The sequence below is a fragment of the Gopherus evgoodei genome, chromosome 10, assembly GCF_007399415.2.
Source record: "Gopherus evgoodei ecotype Sinaloan lineage chromosome 10, rGopEvg1_v1.p, whole genome shotgun sequence".
NCBI classification, from domain to species: Eukaryota; Metazoa; Chordata; order Testudines; family Testudinidae; genus Gopherus; species Gopherus evgoodei.
This window is the reverse complement of record NC_044331.1, coordinates 83,808,850-83,827,888: the sequence shown is the minus strand read 5'-3', so window position 1 is coordinate 83,827,888 and position 19,039 is coordinate 83,808,850. Positions and strand designations below refer to the sequence as shown.

The window sequence follows — 19,039 nt, the reverse complement described above, 5'->3', positions numbered from 1 at the left end:
TACCAAACTGGGAGGGATTGCAACTGCTTTGGAGGACAGGGTCAAAATTCAAAATGATCTGGACAAATTGGAGAAATGGTCTGAGGTAAACTGCATGAAGTTCAATAAAGATAAATGCAAAGTGCTCCACTTAGGAAGGAACAATCAGTTTCACACATACAGAACGGGAAGAGACTGTCTAGGAAGGAGTATGGCAGAAAGAGATCTAGGGGTCATAGTAGACCACAAGCTTAATATGAGTCAACAGTGTGATACTGTTGCAAAAAAAGCAAACGTGATTCTGGGATGCATTAACAGGTGTGTTGTAAACAAGACACGAGAAGTCATTCTTCCGCTTTACTCTGCGCTGGTCAGGCCTCAGCTGGAGTACTGTGTCCAGTTCTGGGCACCGCATTTCAAGAAAGATGTGGAGAAATTGGAGAGGGTCCAGAGAAGAGCAACGAGAATGATTAAAAGTCTTGAGAACATGACCTATGAAGGAAGGCTGAAGGAATTGGGTTTGTTTAGTTTGGAAAAGAGAAGACTGAGAGGGGACATGATAGCAGTTTTCAGGTATCTAAAAGGGTGTCATCAGGAGGAGGGAGAAAACTTGTTCACCTTAGCCTCCAGTGATAGAACAAGAAGCAATGGGCTTAAACTGCAGCAAGGGAGATTTAGGTTGGACATTAGGAAAAAGTTTCTGTCAGGGTAGTTAAACACTGGAATAGATTGCCTAGGGAAGTTGTGGAATCTCCATCTCTGGAGATATTTAAGAGTAGGTTAGATAAATGTCTATTAGGGATGGTCTAGACAATATTTGGTCCTGCCATGAGGGCAGGGGACTGGACTCGATGACCTCTCGAGTTCCCTTCCAGTCCTAGAGTCTATGAATCTATGAATTGATCTCAGAACTAAAACATGATCACAACCTAATTTCATTTGCTATCTGCAAACAGAATACAGTCCAAAGCAGCAGTACATATACTTCATGTTTAAGGGCCAACCTGTCCCTGTTTGCCCTTCTGCCCCTTATCTATGTAGACTATGAGCCCTTTGGATGTTGTAAATAGACTGTTGCACAGTCTAAAAGTGTTGGTGGAGGGAGCTCAAATACGTGGCATGATGCATACACAGCCAGTAGAGTCTGAGCCAGTTTCTGTAGTGCAAAGAGACAGGAGCAGAGTCTGCCCTGCTACAATCGCCTAGCACCATGGAGTCTGATCTCCACTGGGGAGTCTAGCCAGTGTGGTAACAGGATATTAACAGCCAGATGGCTATTAGCCTTGCAAAACCAGCCCACATTGGGCTTCAGGGGCAGAGCCAGGAGGCCACGGTGACAGTGAGTGGGGCTGCAAGGTTTTTTTAAAATAGTACTAGACAGTTTTATGACCATTAATGAACTTATCTAATTGTGTGAGATGAGCAAATGAACAAGGGGCACCCCACTGTAATGAAAGGACAGCTGATCACCTTCATTGGTCAGGAATGATTTCTATCCATTGGGATACATTATAGAGGCTTTTGTCTTCCTTTGCAGCAACAGGCCAATGGCTATTTCTGGGGGCAGAATACTGACCTGGATGGACCAGTACATGGTCCAGAAGGGCAACTTCAGCCAGTGAGTAGCCTGAGATCTTCAGCTTCCTAGTGCAGTGGGTATGAAACACAGTTAAGTGGGCATTCTGCTACTTAACCCAGTAACGCCACAACAGGGCCAGCTACAGAAAGGTTTATAGACAATTATAGACTATCAGGGTTGGAAGGGACCTCAGGAGATCATCTAGTCCAACCCCCTGCTCAAAGCAGGGCAAATCCTCAGTTTTTTGTTTTGTTGATTTTTTTTAACCCTAGTTCCTTAAATGACCCCCTCAAGGATTGAACTCACAACCCTGGGTTTAGCAGGACAACGCTCAAACCACTGAGAGGTCATTTAGCCACTCACTTCAAGAAGGTGAGCAGTAACTTTGGCTCCTTAGAAAGATGGTGGTGGTGCTCCTAAGGGTTACACCTGGAGAGACCTGTATTTGGGACTGGGCATAGTGAGGAAGGTGCCTGAGAAAGATGAATAGGCAAGACAGTGCTTAAAATATGGATAATTCAAACAAACTGGGCCTGGTTGTCCTCTCATTCACACCTGGTTTACACTTCTGTAATAACTTGGAGTTACTCCCGACTGACACTAGAGTACAGAAGAGAACAAATAGGAGCACTATATTTAATGTTGTTGAGTTAAATTAAATCTGATGGAAACCAAACAGCTGCTACTTTTCAGCTCAACTATTTCCTTTTCTCCATAAAAGTTCTATGCGTTTTCCCCTTTCTATATTAACCATGAAGTCAAAGAAGAGGAAAAACAATTTATTATAAACCACCAAAGCGGATGCATGGGAACAAAATATATTTGTCAAGTTTGAGCAAGAAGCACAATAAGGTAGTTTAATAAGATATTCATATGTTCTACAAGTGACAATTAAAATTCAAACACTGCAATTTAAAACAACGGCCATGTTAGCATGGTAGTCTGCGAATTCCTGCTTAGACTTTAGATAATGAGTCAACCATTAATTTGTATTTTCCAGTGTGGGTGTCTCTACATAGGTCCTTTGCTTGTTCATTCAAGATTTATCCTCTTTTGCCTATGGGCTTTCTACAATCATGTGATATAACTTGTTCCCACGCAGCTCCTGTGCACGTATAACTGACATATATTTAAAACGCATCAGAGAAACAGTACAAGCTCAACACTCACTTTGGCCATTTGAATAATCTACCATAAACACTCAGGTAGAGAAAATCTAGCATGTAACTGTTTGCCATTTAATTTCTTTGCATCAAATACATTAAAAAGCCATGAGCATGAACTGTTCAAGACAAGTTCTCTTTCCCAAGGAGAACACCTGTTAATGTTAACAGCATATTCTGCATCTTTGCACTCACCATTTTCATTTCCAATCAGTGTTGCTATATGGCAAAATTCAAGTATTTCCAATCCAGGAAAATGAATATATATAAATTCAGGTATGATTGAGGAGATATCTCCCTTAGAAACCAGTCAGTATATCTTGTGCATAAAAAGTATTCCATGCACTATCTTAACAGCCATGTTACTGAACAGCAGAGACGGCTGGGTTTCAAAGTGACTAACATAACAGCTGGACAAAATATATTGACTTAGAGAAGGAAATTCAGAGCTCTTTTATTTCAGCAAAATGTCCCCTTCTATCTAGCTGAGAATGTTGATCTGCTGCTCACATTTTGCTGGAGGCAAATTTGTCTTTTCAAGTATCCGATCAGTTAACAGAGCACAAAACACAAACTAGTTTCTCAGGCAAATATCAAGGCGGTGCCTGTAGCATCCAGCACTGTGCGGCCAGGCACCTCCAGCGGTTCCTCTGCCTTTGGAACTGGCAGTTTACTCATAAGCATTGGGTGGCTCAGTGGTTAACAGGGAAGGGTCCCTTGCAGCTCAGCTACTGGCTCAAAATCAGCCAAAGTGAGTGGTGGCCAAACTGGCCATTACTACAGTAATGCCTCAGTCAGAACACCGGCCCCATGGTACTGGCTGCTGCACAAACACAATGATAGACGGAGTCCCTGCCCAAAGGCCACAGTCCTGCAAATAATACTGCACGGGCAGACTGCTGGGGATTGAAACCAATGTCCCAGTGCCGCAATCCACTGTAAAGCTCTCAGTTGTAGGATTGGGGTCTCAAAAGACAAGAGGAAGGGTGGAAGACAGGAATACAACACAGGAGTGACTAAAGCAATGTCAGGCCCTCTTCTCCTTAGTCATCTCAGATTTCATCCCTGACCTACAGGAAATGAATTGTGCTACTCAGACTGGCGCTTCAGCTTGATGCTGTGTGGCACCTTACTGACTGTGTTACACAAGAGACCAGGGTCTAATTTCTAAACCAACCCAACCCTGTTCTCTCCTATGGTTTGTTCCAAAGCAGCGAGTTACATCAGGGAGCGTAGCACAAAAAATGTAACACACACAAAAATAAGAATTTCAGACATTCTTTGTGCCTCCCTAAAACTTTTCACACACCTGGCTCTTTCCCTGTCGCCATCCTCAAAAGAGTGACTGTTTACCACAGAGTCATTTATATACAACTAAGGTCTGATGCAAAGCCCATGGAAAGCAACAGAAATGCTCCCACTGACTTCAGTGAACATTGGACCAGGCTTTTAACACCATTTACACATATAGACACACCCCGAACACAAAAAGAAGGAACATGTTTTATAAACTCGTCATCAAGAATTGAGCACTTTCAGACACCAAGGAAATAGGCACCTTAGAAATATCACAGCTTATTTAGCCAGGTTAGAGAGAGAATTTCTCATTACAAGGTGCACAGCAGGGAGACAAATGGAGCTTTGTGCTGTAAAAAGGCCATTCATGTCTTAGTACCAGCTTAACACATATATTTGGTGGTTACAGAACCAGCTGCTGCAATTTATTTAAAGTTACTTCCCAACCTGGCTCCTCTCTTCACTGGTTACTGCTCAGGTACCAGTGTTTGGATTCAGGCCAAATTTATACATTCATAATTTTCTGTTCCTAATTAACATAGCATGAAATAACTTTTGGTAGAAATAACTCTGGAAAATGGATGTAGATGCAGCATACTGAGCTTTGGAGCCTGTAGCCGATTTGGGCTGGAGACATTTGCAGCCGATGAAGAACACAAGCAAGAGCTCTGGCTGTTGGCCAGGAGGTTATGGAGTGATGTAGAAGTACTCTACAGAGTGAAGTTCTGACACAGACATTTGTGGACTTGGGAAACTGGATTCCAGTGAGTGATGGGGGCACTGATGGGCATGGCAGGTGTTTCCTTCAATATAGTATCTAATGCAGCCTTTCCTGATGTGTGAGGTGTAGTTCCTTTCCCGGCTAACCTGGTCAGGAAGAAGAGGTTTGTGTGACTGGTTTCTGTTTCCTGGACAGAGGGCTCAGCATACAAAAAGTTGAGACCTGCTGGTCTAATGGATTGAATCATCCAGTTGTAGTCCAGCAAAGACTGGACATGGGGACAGTATCTATCCAGACCTCAGGCTCAGGGCTTGGAACAGGGACTAGGATCTTCCCTAGCACATTGCTATTTGATCTGCTTGTGTGTTATTTATCCATTCATATTTGAATTAGAAAAAGAGCATGGGCATCAAGGGGGACCTGTGGCTCTCCCCATCCTCAAACAGCTGTTTCCCTGGTAAGCGGGGGCAACAGAGAGCTGTTCAGAAAACGACAGAAGTCCGTGGTGCCCAAACTGGCAAGGTGGGAAAGCTGAACCATGCCTGGCATTAGGAGCAGCTCTAATCATGCTGTCTTTGGAACATTAGGGCTCTCAACCACTCACCACAACTTCACCAGAACTAGAGAGGCCCCACCCAGAGCCTGGACCATAACCACTTAGACCAGACAGAAACTGCCCTGAATTTCCTTCAGGCTTTGATTCGCCCACTGGCGGTGTTTGTATCTAGAAAGTGTTAACTCCCACCCCATATTCCAAAGCAGGGAACAGAGCAGAAAGGGGCTACTGATGTAAGTAAATCAGTGATTCTCTGGAAGCAGGTGTCAGGCAGAAAAGTTTAACTTTAACCAAACGAGAACAGGTCTTGTTAAAACGGAAACTTGGCAATGATGGGAAACCTGCTGGGCTCGTTCTCGCGCGTCTGTCTGCAGTGGGAGGGATGGAGGGATGGATCTATCCCCTTTTCACCCTTAAAGGACCGGCCACGCTGCTGTGGACGGTGCAGGCCCCAGCCCAGGGAGGCTCCAGGCCCGTATCACGGGGGTCAGTTCTCCTGGCATGGCTGGGGGAGGGTACCTAGAGGAAGTCGGGGGCCGGTGGGAGCGGGGACACTTGGGAGAGCGCAGACGGGGTACCAGTTGGCCGGGGCCGCTGGGAAGCAAAGCAGGCGAGGGGAAGAGCAGCCCCCATCCCACCCGATGTCCCCCCAAAGCGGGGCTGAGCCGAGCCCCTCAGCCCCCTGCAGCCAGACAGCCCCGAAAGCTCCGCCTGGCCGGGCTGGGGAAATACCTTCCAGGCAGCACGTTCTCCACAAGCCCGAGTGGGTCATCACCTCCTCGTTCTTCCGGCTGGTCTCGTTGTCACTCGTGGCTTTGGTCCTGCACACGCCGCGCGAGTACAGCCAGTAGTCCGTGCCCACCGCGATGGTCATCAGGCTGAAGGCTGCGAAGGCGCCCACGGTGGTGATCAGCATCTGGACGCCGCGGTCACACATCCTCATGCTGCTTCATCGTCCGCCGGCCGCGGGCGAGGGGACGGGGCGGCTCAGGCCAGCGCCGCGGGAGCCAGGGGCTGCCCGGCTCCGCACGAAGGCGGCCGCTGCCCAAGGGGAAGCGAGGGGCAGGCCTGGCGAGCTGCAGCCGGGCTCCGGGCGCGCATCGCTGTCCCCGGCCCGGCGCCCGGGAGCCGCTCGCCTGTCCCCTCCCCTCCCCGCGGCGCGGCGCGGCAGCACTGGCGCGATCACGGCACAGGCAGCAGGAGAGGTGGAGATTGGGGGGTGCGTGTGGCGGGGGTGGGAGGGCTAACTGCAAAAATAGCTCCTCTCGGGGGGCTGGGAAACGAGGCACCGCTCTGAAATGGACCCGCTCCCAGCCCCTCCGGAGCTGGCCCCGGTCCCACCCACAGCCAGCGCGGGGGGCGGACAACAGCGGCAGAGAAAAGGCGCAGGGCCCCCCGGGGTGCTGGAGGGACAGGACTGCTCCCTGCACTGGGTCCCGCCCCCCGAGGTGCTGGAGGGACCGGATCCCCCTTGCACAGGGTCCCCCCCCGAGGTGCTGGAGGGACCGGACCCCCCTTGCACAGGGTCCCCCCCGAGGTGCTGGAGGGACCGGCCCCCCTGCACAGGGTCCCCCCCGAGGTGCTGGAGGGACCGGACCCCCCTTGCACAGGGTCCTCACCCCCGGGGTGCTGGAGGGACCGGACCGCTCCCTGCACAGGGTCCCCCCCACGAGGTGCTGGAGGGACCGGACCCCCCTGCACAGGGTCCTCCCCCGCGGGGTGCTGGAGGGACAGGACCGCTCCCTGCACAGGGTCCCCCTCCCCGGGTGCTGGAGGGACCGGCTCCCCGCACAGGGTCCCCCTCCGCGGGTGCTGGAGGGACCGGCCCCCCTGCACAGGGTCCCTCCCCGGGTGCTGGAGGGACCGGACCCCCCTTGCACAGGGTCCTCACCCCCGGGGTGCTGGAGGGACCGGACCGCTCCCTGCACAGGGTCCTCACCCCCGGGGTGCTGGAGGGACAGGACCGCTCCCTGCACAGGGTCCTCACCCCCGGGATGCTGGAGGGACCGGACCCCCCCTGCACAGGGTCCCCTCCCCGGGGTGCTGGAGGGACCGGACCCCCCTTGCACAGGGTCCCCTCCCCGGGGTGCTGGAGGGACCGGACCCCCCTTGCACAGGGTCCCCTCCCCGGGGTGCTGGAGGGACCGGACCCCCCTTGCACAGGGTCCCCTCCCCGGGGTGCTGGAGGGACCGGACCCCCCCTGCACAGGGTCCCCTCCCCGGGGTGCTGGAGGGACCGGACCCCCCTTGCACAGGGTCCCTCCCCGGGGTGCTGGAGGGACCGGACCGCTCCCGACCCCTCCCCACCCCTCGAGGGACAACTGCAGGCTCAGCCTTCCCCTCAGCCCCGCGGGGATCGTGCCGGGAGTTCTGGGGAGAAAACCACGTGCCCCCCCCCCCGAGACTAGGGGCGCCCCATCCCCGCCCCGTCCGCCGCTCCCCGCTCCTCTGACGGCCTCCGCCAGGCTCCTGGCCCCGCCAAGGGGCCAGTCAAGTTTTCACGCTGCAGAAGCTGGAGCCAAGCGGTCGGGGAGGATGAGCCCCGGGTGCGGGCAGCTCCCCTAAGGGCCAGAGCGGGGCCCGGCTGCTGCTCCCATTGCCCAGCCCCGCACTGACACTGCGGGCCCCGGGGGGCTCCGGGCAGCTCCCCTAAGGGCCAGAGCGGGGCCCGGCTGCTGCTCCCATTGCCCAGCCCCGCACTGACACTGCGAGCCCCGGGTGCGGGCAGCTCCCCTAAGGGCCAGAGCGGGGCCCGGTGCTGCTCCCATTGCCCAGCCCCGCACTGACACTGCGAGCCCCGGGTGCGGGCAGCTCCCCTAAGGGCCAGAGCGGGGCCCGGCTGCTGCTCCCATTGCCCAGCCCCGCACTGACACTGCGAGCCCCGGGGGGCTCCGGGCAGCTCCCCTAAGGGCCAGAGCGGGGCCCGGCTGCTGCTCCCATTGCCCAGCCCCGCACTGACACTGCGAGCCCCGGGTGCGGGCAGCTCCCCTAAGGGCCAGAGCGGGGCCCGGCTGCTGCTCCCATTGCCCAGCCCCGCACTGACACTGCGGGCCCCGGGGGGCTCCGGGCAGCTCCCCTAAGGGCCAGAGCGGGGCCCGGCTGCTGCTCCCATTGCCCAGCCCCGCACTGACACTGCGGGCCCCGGGGGGCTCCGGGCAGCACGCTCAAGGCGCGAGCCCCCGCTCCGCTCACCCCCCCAGTCTCACACGCACGCACGTCTCACGAGACGCCACCCACTCGTGCCTGGCTGCGGGGGCGACACGCCCCGCCCCCGCCCCACGGCAGCTTCCGCTGCTGGAGCTCGTGCGCTGCCCTAGCCCGGGGCAGCGCCCGTGGGCGGCTCTCCCCGTGTAACGCCCCCCCTCCGGCAGCCCCGCCCGCCGATGGTCACTTGGCTCCAAACTCAGCACGAGCCTCCTGCGAGCCGAGCCGAGCCGAGCCGAGCCGGTGCACGGTCCCCGCTCTCCCCTGCCCCGCCCCGCCCCCCGTCCGCCCCGCTCTGCCTCCCACTGCCCTGCTTCTCGCCCCTCCCTGCCTCCTGCCCTTCCCCCTCCCCACCTCCTACCCATTCCCGCTCTGCCCCTCCCCTACCCCAGCCCCTGCCCATCCCCACTCTGCCCCCCTTGGCCCTGCCTCCCGCCCCTCCCCATCACTGCTCTGCCCCCCACTGCCCTGCTCAACGCCCTGCCCATCGCCGCCCCTCCCCTACTCCACCCCACCGCCTGCCCATCCCCACTCTGCCCCCCACTAACCTGCTCCTCACCACGCCCCACCCCCTGCCACTCCTCCCCTATCCCACCCCCTGCCCATCCCCACTCTGCCCCTCACCCTGCCCCTCCCCTCCCCCCTGCCCATCCCCGCTCTGCCCCCCTGCCCACGGGGGGGGCAGCCCCTCAGTGAGAAGAGAAGAGGGCTCTCCTCCCCCCCGCTGAAGCCCCCGTAGTAGCCGCTCCAGGATTGAGCACTGGCCACAGAGCCTGGGCTGCTGCCCCAGGGAGCAGAGTAAGGGCCTCCAGCAGCCCTGTGACCCTCTCCCCCGGGCTCTATTGAGTGTGCCAGGCCTGGGGTCTAGGCTCCCTGGGGCTCGGCAGGAATAGTTGGGGGGCACCCCCCACAGAATAAAAAGTGAATAGGGGGACCCTTGGAGCTGCTCCGGGCCCTAAGTAATTGCTTGGTCTGCTTCTGCCTAGCACGGGCTCTGCCCTGGACCAGGCTGTGAAGGAGGGGCAGGTACCCTGCAAGTCAGGGGCAGACACTCACCCTCCAACCCAGGGGCACTGCACCTTGAAATGAGGCTCAGCCAGCGTGCACAGAGCCTGCACCCCAACCCAAGCTACCCCCTCCCAGCACCCTGAGGATTGAACACAGCCCACTGCCAGCCCAGGCCCCTGCAGGACTTTGCAATGGGCAGCTGGATATGCTGGACAGTGGTGAAAGTCATGGCCAGATGCAGGGTGGCACCCAGAATGCTGGACACTGAGGCTGTGCCATTCCCCCCTACATGTGGGCACAGCAACCATGGAATAAACCCCCCAACCGCTGCTTCTGTGGGTATGCATACTATTCCTTAATCTAGAGGTAGGCTTGGTACAACTTGGGTTTTTAGTATTTTACAAGTTCAAGGGATAATAGTGATTGATTTTGAAGTATTTTTTAAAGATTTCTAACACTTTACATTTTCATGGCTGCACAATTATGGGTTTAAGTTTTTAAATTATGTTTATAGATGTAAAATTTAACAGTTGAAGGAAATTTGGGGAGGGGTCAGAATTATTTAATGACAGAATATGCTGAGATTCAAAAAGCTAAAGCTTTGTAACTGTTAAAACTCAAATCATCAAACTATACAAAGTAAAGAGACTTAAATCAAACTCATCATTTCTCAAGCAGCATCTTTCTTTAGTTTGCCTAGCTGTAAATTTCAGTCATCAATTGAAATATTTTTGTCAGTTTGTGTCTGGATGGTAACATTGACATTTATTTATGTTTACCAATCAAAATCTTCAATCCTATGTACAGGTGTAGGTGCCATAGATACACAGAGATGGGATTCCATTCCCAGCCCCCAGTCCGCCGCCTTCCCGTGTGAGGATGGGTTCACAGCACACCTCAGAAACAGGCCCTTAATCTCTTTGTGCCCCAATGTCCTCATCTGTAAAGTGGGTATAAAACATCCTATTCCATGGGTCACCTACACACTGCAGTAGTGGGGCATGACACATGCTCAACTAGACTAGATACAGCCAGGCTCTTGTGAAACTAAGCTAATGGTCTGTAAAATGCACTGAGATCCTCACAGGACAGATGGCATGTGACCAAGTGTAATTAATGCTCCCGTATCATACATGTGCTTCAAATAGAAAAACCTTAACTGGAGATTGACCCCATCTCATCTGGACCCCAGCATCACCTGTAGCTATTCCCAAGCCACTGGCAGTTTGAGTGGTCTGACCTTATAAATTTTGCAGAGTCCTATTATCTTTGGGACTTGGCAGCTGTCTCTCTCTGTCCAAATGCTGCTGTACCCGCTCCTCCAATGTAGATTCTAATTCACTGGTTACAATTTTAAATAAAGCTGACAAGAAGCCAAATCCTCTTTTATGCTGCATAAGATACTAACCAGTCAATTCCCACTCGTGTAGCACTTTGAACAAGATTCTTCCTGTCCTCGCATTGACACAGACTATCACCCGTGAACCTACCAGTAACTTCCCCAGAGATCCTAAATTGCTCTTCACCAAAGAAGAAGTTCTTGCTTGTGTTTTAGAACAACCGCCTCTCAGTCCGGAACACTCACCTTTGTGCTGCTGTATTGATTCTCCATCTCAGCAGGAGAAGTAGCTCCTTAATCTCCCAGGCCTCTTTGCTTGGAACTAGTTTTCACAGGGAGGTTCTTTAAACGTTCTTCAAAGGAAGGAGAAGTTCTTGGAAAGTCCTAATGGGGAATCAAAAGATCCAATTTGCCAGGTGTGTGGGACTCTCAGCCGCAACCCTAGCTGATTGTTACATGCATCTGTCCTGACTGCTTCCAACAGCAGTAGCTGCTGTGCTTGCCCTGCAGATTGGCCATTCCACCTCCTGACTATGGGCTGAGAAGACAACTCCCCCTCCCTTTGGTCTCAGGGGAAAAGAACCACCCCATGAAACCTCCTCACTCCAGGTCTCATGAAGAATCTCAAACCAGGCCAACTGCCTTCCTTTGGATCCTCCTTCCACTCCGTGATTCCCACACCCACTCACCTTGAGCAATCTGGAGCAGCTTGCCACTTCCTCTCCTTTTACAGGTTTCAACTGGTCAGCTTATTGGTGCTGTGGGAAGGTGGAAGGTTGCCTGCTCCTCCGCATTCTGCTGTAGCAGTAGAGCATGCGGCTCACAGAGCAGGAGACAGGTTCTTCTTTCTCTGCATCCCGCAGGCAGGAGGTGGTGATTAGTGCCAGAATGTCTCCATGGGAGGCAGGGAAATGTGTGTGTGAAGAATTTTAATGTTAGAAAGGGGTCTGCATATTAGGGTTTAGAAGGGGACCTAATGTGGAGAGCAGATTATCCCACCTCTGCCTGCCTAATGCACTATTCTTGCTCCTTGCTCTGAAGAGCTGGTGCTGGACACTGCATAAGACAAGACCTTGGAACAGATGGACCTTGGGTCTAATCCAGTCTGACAATTCCTGTCTTCTTCATAGGACCCCTATCTGGGATTGTCCAGTTCCATATAATGGGGCATTTTCCTGTTGCTGCTGGAAAGACCGGCTTTCTGTTGCTGCTCCTTTTGCATTTTCCCCTCACTCTAAAGCTAATTTTCTAACTGGCTTCTAACATCACCACCACCAGTTCTGAGAAGATGCTTCCCTGAGGTTTCAGATGCTGGATTAAACTAGCAAGAAGAAAAGAGGAGTGAGGCACACGTTGAGGAAGTGACTTACCCAAGGTCACACAGTCTGTGGCAGAACCCAGCTCTCCTGAGTGCCAATTTAGTGCCCTATCCCCAAGGCCATTCCATCTGGGGATTTTTCCTACACACTCAGGTCAGAGAGCGCATCTATCAATGGCTAATCAACAATGTCCTATTAGTGTTACAGCTTCTTAACGCCTCCCTAAAGTGGCACCACAGCCCAGAACCAAAGCCAAAGTTCCCATACATGGAAATTAGACTGAGAAATGCCTTTCAGATCATACTGCTTCTGATTGGTCACTTGCCCCTAGTTACAAAACTCTCTGTCTGCTGCTCAGATATCGCCAAAGTTTCTGTGCTGCTGGTTGGATGAGATTATGACTCATACAACCTTTAAAAACCAACATTTAGCATATCCAGCAGTAAAAGAATAGCTGTTTAAAGGCTGTGTGTATGAGATAAGGAAACCAATGATTTACCAGGTAAAGTCTGCTTCCAATACAATATACACAGTGGTTATTATACACACATGCATCTGTGTGTAAAAGTGTGTGTAATTGTTACACACACAAAACAATGTTAAAAGTATATTATTAAGGTTGCAAAATCAAGCACATAATAGTTAGGAAATACCAGAATTAAGGCTGCCGGTGCAACCGTAATGTGGCCCCTTGTGCATATGCAATATGGTAGTCTTTAATTACATGATCATACACTACTTTTGCCAGAGGACCACTGCCTAACTCTGTTATATCTGAGTGCACAGGATGGATGGTATGCAGGGGGCAGATAGTCATTATTTTGTTTTATCCTCATTGTTCAGTGTATGGCCCTAGGCCTTATATACTGCACAACACTGAACCCCTGCTCTGAAGACAGAATTATTAATTTCCTAGTGGGCTCATCACTGTTATATCTGAGCGCTTCACAAATATTAGTTGATTCATCTTCCCAGCCCCTCTGTAAGGAGAGGAGGAGGTGGTAGCCCTAGTTTACAGCTGGGAAGCTGATGCACAGAGAGATGAAGGTCAAAAGTGTCTGCTAATTTGGGATGCCCAATACGAGGTCCACAGGACCTGATTTTTCAGAGCACCCACCTTTTCCTCCATTGGGTCCCAGTCTTCTTGTCCAGCAGGTCCTGGTTTCCCCCTCTCCCGCCTGCTCTTCATCCCATCTCAGTGTTCTGCCAGCCCCCACCAACTAGCTCTTAGTTCTTCCAATTACTTTCATCAGCTCCCAGACCCAGTCCCCTCCTTTCCCCAGCCCGCAATCCCAGTCTCCATGCCCATCCACTCCCAACCTCTGCTCTTGCCTCATGCCAGTCCTCCCGAACTCCTAGTCCCAGTCTCACCATGCTCCAGTCGACTCCTTGCCTTTCGCCCCGGCCTGTCTCTTGTCCCTGCTGCAGGCAGGCAGCTCTCTCCTCCACAGGATGCTCAGGCTCTTTGCTGTCATTTCAGGTGCCTGGCCCAGAGCACAATTACAGGGAAAGTGCAGTTTAAATTGCTCCTGTACTCCTGAGCCGGAGCACGCACAGTGTGCTGAGCACCAGGAGCGGCGAGGGGGAGGAGCATGCTCACTGCCTATGGAATCTTTGGAGCCTTCAGATGCAAAAGGTTGTTAACTGAGCATGTGCAAACAGATTTTCAAAGACTTATAACATGACCAAATTTTGGTGGATTTTCACAACAGCAGCTAAAAGCACATCCCAGACACAAAGGCCACCACCTACCAAATTTCAAGCCCCTGCTCCAAAGCATGAGAGTGTTAGAACTTCTTTTATTAAAAAAAAGAGTGTAACCAGATTTTTTTTTAAATAGCAAAACAATGTATTTCCCCCCCCTCATTAGCCTCATTCTCAGAAATGACTGAACTGTTTTTGGCTGACACATTCCAAACCAATTCAACCTGATGCAAACAGCTAGCTTGGAAACGTTCAGCCCAATTGGCATCGTTATAGACAACTGAAAACAGGGTCTTATAATGGGAAGAGTCAGGCAACATCACTAACAAGCAGTGTTACCAGCCCTGCAGCATAGCGGTATAATGTGGAGATCAGCACTTCATGCAGAGAGAGAAGAGAAGACTGCAATATACTTGACATGCAGATTGTCCTTACAGTTAGAGCTGGAACAGCCCTATCCAGTCCTCTAATCACCTGCCATGCAGGATTCTCAGCTGCAGTGATTCTTCCCAGCACTCTGGTTTGTTTTAGGGCTGTTTCCTGTTAAGCCTAAAAGATCTAGTTTTTACTTCTTCCTCCTTTACTATACCAAAGCTTAATATACTTGATTCTTTACTCAAACCATTTTAAATCATTCTTCAGTCATATTTGACAGAAAGTTCAGCCAAAGCAGCAGACTTCACAACAACATACTTGGTATTTCCTCTCCACAAACCCTTCTTACCCATTAAATCTTAGAGCTCTTTTCCATTGCCCCATGTTTTCACTCCCCTACTGCAATTTCACTAGTCTTATTATGAGCTGTGTCTTTCTTTTCTATTCTCTGACTGTAGATCTGAAATTCACTCCTAAGTACTTTGTGTAATTCTTCACCCTCTTTCCCCAGTCTGCCTCATTCACCTGGGAATCATCTTTCTTCTGGCTACTACTTTTTGTTGTTTCATTCTGATTTTTGATTCTTACCTCAGTCCCTGGCAGCTCCTCTGATAATCAGGTACGCTGTCCTCTTCTCCGAGCTCTTTCCTGGTTTGCTGACCAGTGCTGTCCTGGGGCTAAGGCTTGTATTTAAAGACGTTAAATGCCCAGGTCCCATTTTTGTCCAATCTTCATGCTCAAATTTGGCATTTCAGTGCCCAAACATCTATTTGTGATGCCTAAGAGCCCAAATGGAGAATGAGGGGCTTCTATTTAGGAGCCCATGGTGGAAAATTTGGCTCAATAAAAGAACTACCACCTGGCACTTAAAATCCCATTTTGAGAGTGCTCCACGGCCACCCATTAATTATTGTTATTAGTTATTATTTCTACTGTAGTAGGAGCAAGCAGCTTCGGTCACGGAGTAGGACCCATTGCTGGCCAGGCACTGTACACACACATATAACAAAGAGGCAGTACTTGCCCCCAGAGCTTACAATCTGAACAAGAAGATACGTTCCTGGCTGACAGTAACTTCCTAATAGTGAGATCTACTAGGTTGTGGCATCACAAATCCAGTGGTGAAAGCCTATTGCGTTTAAACCTGACAAAGCAATAGAGAACACACTAAGGAATAATCCTGCAGTCACCAGGAGCTGGTTTAACTGATAACACTGCTCTACAGCCAAAATGCTTCTGAAATAAATGTAGTCCAACTTTACTAATTCTGGGTCACTGAGAACGAAAATGATGCTTAAAATTGTTGATTGGCTCTAGTTTTCAAGATATGCTATTGGGTCAGTATATACGACCCTTGACTTGGGAATGGCAGAGGATAAGTGAGTTATAAAGGGAAGGGATCTCAATTTAAACCAGAAATGACTAAAATACATCTTTGACTGGATCTATGAATAAATCTATGACTGGGTTTGGACAGTACTTGCTTTTTAGGCAAAACAATGAATGATGCAATCTGAAGCTGGTATTGCGTCATACATGATATGAATTGCATCATGTTATTCCTAGAAGTCATGGATGATGCAATCATAACAAAGCTTACATTACTCTGCTGAACAAATTGCCCTATATCAGCTCTAGAAATCATACAGTGTCGTGCTCTCTTATTTTGTCAGTGTTTGATTTTGCAAAGGGACACATTTCTGTTTAGCCAAAGTGAGCAGAGATGCCTCGTACTTGTGTGAACAGTGCAGATAACTTCTGCTATGTTTGTGGTGAAGTGACTTTTGCATCACAAAAGCACAGTATAACCACTATGGTTAAGAAAGCCTATCACCTTTATTTTGGCTGCAAAATTGGAGATCAGGACAAGAGGTGGGCCCCACACATATGCTGCAACACTTGTGCAACAAATCTTCACCAGTGGTTGAACAGGAAAAGGAAATCTATGCCTTTTGCAGTGCCAATGATTTGGAGAGAGCCAACAGATCATACCAGCAATTGTTACTTCTGCGTGGTGCCTCCAGTTGGGAAAGGTGTGTCAAAGAAGTAAAAGTGGACTGTGCATTATCCAAACATTCCATCAGCTATACGCCCAGTACCCCACGGAGAAGGCCTGCCAGTTCCTGATGCACCAGAATCATTCTCACTTGAGTCGGAAGAGGAAGAGGATGAAACTTCTGGTCCTGAACCATCAATGTCACAGGACCCACATTTTCTCCCATCCTCCTCCTCTGAACCACACCTCATAATACAAGGTGAACTGAATGACCTTGTCAGGGATTTGGAACTACCCAAGAGTAAGGCAGAGCTGTTGGGCTCCAGACTACAGCAGTGGAATCTCCTGGCAGGCTATCAGGGCAAATGGAGCCCATCAATGCTTGCAAACTATTGCTGGACAGTGACAAGAGATGCTCCATTTAATGAATACAAGAGACAAGCCAAGAAACACCGAGCAGACACTGAATAGGACTAAACTATGTACATAAGAGTTTTTTGCCTTTTGTTTCATAATCAATTTTATTTATATAACCCTTTTGCTGATTTTTAAAGTGTTACATAAACAGGACAGGTGAAATATTACCATGTAAAGCAACCATCAACACATGAAAAGACCTAAGTTTACAATTTATGATTAAAACTCTACTATCTACACAATATACATAGACATAAAATGTAATAACTTAAATATCTTAGAAACAGTAGCCAATCAGTTGTTTTAATTGTCATATTTGAATTCAGCACATCAAAATACATAATAAACATCACATTTTATCTCTGAAGCAGACTGACTTCTCAAAAATTGTAGACCAGTGTAATCATTCCCCCCTGCTTTAATTTCAATAACTCTTTGATTCAGTTGATGGAAGGGAGACTCAGATACCAGGAACTGTGCAAGCCAATAACGAAACTATGGGACATTGCTGTCTAACCTTCCCTGGCCCTCATTTCTTAATTTCACTGCTCTGGCCTCTAGAGGGTTGAGCACGGGGGACAGGAACTAGGAACTGAGCCCTTGGGAAATCACTTTGCATCTGTGATAGGTGGTGATGATTCCTACCCACCTCCAAGGGCTTGGGGAGGGGCCTTCATTGTTTGTGGGTGCACTGAAAACGCCAGTCATTATTTAAGTGGTAAATGATGCTATGAGACTCGACTGTAGGGACAGCGCTGCTTTGTGCCTTCATGGACCTGCTGCTGAGTTCAGTCACCTTTCTGGACATCCAAATATTTCCTGCCACAGCCTGGGGACCAAAGCTGTGCCGTATAATGGTGAGATAGAAGATAGCCTCCCCACGCTAGGATGAAGGACCCCGAACTGCAGCCCACTGAAGGCAATGGGCATCTTTCCACTGACTTTCCTGCACTTTGGGTCAGGCTCACGGGGAACTAATCACTGTTGCTACATGTTAGTAATGCTCAGAACAGTGACAGAATTCCTGTTTCTCTCCTTCTATCCTGCCTCCTGCTTGAGCAGCAGTGACTTCAGCCTCACAGCAGGCCAACAAGATAGATATTGATCCCATTTTACAGATGGGAACACCAAGGCAACGGCTCACCCAGGGTCGCAAAGGGGTAGAGCTGTGAGCAGGACCTAGACTCTCAGTCCTGTGCCTTATCCACGAGACCATCCTGCCTCAGGTGAGAGGAGGAGAGATCATGAAGAGGTTTTTATATGGCAAAGGTGCCACAGGAGCAATGAAGGAACACATAATGGCAGTTTAAGGAAAATTTCATGGCCTGAGCCCAGCTGGAGCAGCCTGAGCCACCATAAAAGGTTTGATGCTGCTCCAACCAGCCACATTTTAATTGATTTGATTTAAATACTTTGATGAAGGAGTGGATAAAGAATAATGAGGCAAACAGGATTGTAATGCAAATTAAATGCATGAAAGATGGCCTTGGGGAGATGGCTCCTGAAGGTCAGAGACTAAAGCAAAACTGCTTCTGGTCACTCTTTCAAACATTAATGAGGCTGTGTTCTTCCTGACGTCTGTGATGGATGGTGTGATGGCTCAAGAGGAAAATGCAGCATGCGCGCCAATCCTTCATACTCCTCATTTCAGTCAGCTCAGAGTTGGGGAGAATTTTACCTGTCAGGCTGCAGGAACTTTGATTCCATAGCTCACTACATTACACTATGTATGCAGACTCCTTAATAAAGTTTTGGGGTGACTCTGATGGAGGATCGAACTTCAGAATTAATTAACTTCACTATTCAAAAGCTAAGTCATTTGTCACAATGGCTTTGTCATTCATTTCCATAATTAAGAAAAGTGTCACAAAACCAAACATTTCATTTGCAGAAGCTGAAATGACTAAAGCTAAGAAGTATTTTCCAGTGGGCTGGAAGTTGCTATTTTCACAAACAATGGGCAGGGTATAGAGTCCTGGCATGGTGTACTGTGAGGGGTTCTGCAGTCAGGCTGTAAAATAGAGCAAGCCTCAGTTGCTCTAATTTTATGCCAGAGGCTACACTGGCCCTGGGGTAGCCCAGAACCCTGAGGGGACAAAGATGGATTCAAACTATCTTTGCCCTTCTTCCTCTATGCTGCATCTTCTGGAGACATGGCCAAGAATTGCAGCTAAGATGTGCTTTTGTTGTGGTTTAAACTGCACAAGAATTGTCCTCAAACTACATTCCTCCCCTTATGCTTCACCAGTTTTATAGTCACAGGAGAAGTAACAAAATCTTAGAGGTCATCCAAGGTTGTAGTGGCCATCTCGCCATAAGCTGATACGTAATTCCTGACTGAAGGAGGAAATGTTCTCAGTTATCACACTCACAGAACTTCATT

At 49.9% G+C, this 19,039-nt stretch overlaps 1 protein-coding gene and 1 long non-coding RNA gene across 2 annotated transcripts in view; one reads left to right on the top strand and one right to left on the bottom strand.

Moving 5' to 3' along the window:
• Positions 1–6,309, bottom strand: part of CACNG3 (calcium voltage-gated channel auxiliary subunit gamma 3) — a 71,185-nt gene extending 64,876 nt beyond the window's left edge. Inside the window, exon 1 of the mRNA XM_030579020.1 lies at positions 6,027–6,309. Within this exon, the coding sequence (XP_030434880.1) occupies positions 6,027–6,237 (211 nt within the window). The 5' untranslated portion in view covers positions 6,238–6,309. The remainder of the gene's footprint in view (positions 1–6,026) is intronic.
• A 3,825-nt stretch (positions 6,310–10,134) lies between these two features.
• On the top strand, positions 10,135–17,110 carry LOC115658349. Its single transcript, XR_004002243.1, has 3 exons — positions 10,135–10,218; positions 16,947–16,953; positions 17,101–17,110. It is a non-coding gene; the product is annotated as an uncharacterized LOC115658349 (long non-coding RNA).
• Positions 17,111–19,039: the final 1,929 nt, after the last annotated feature.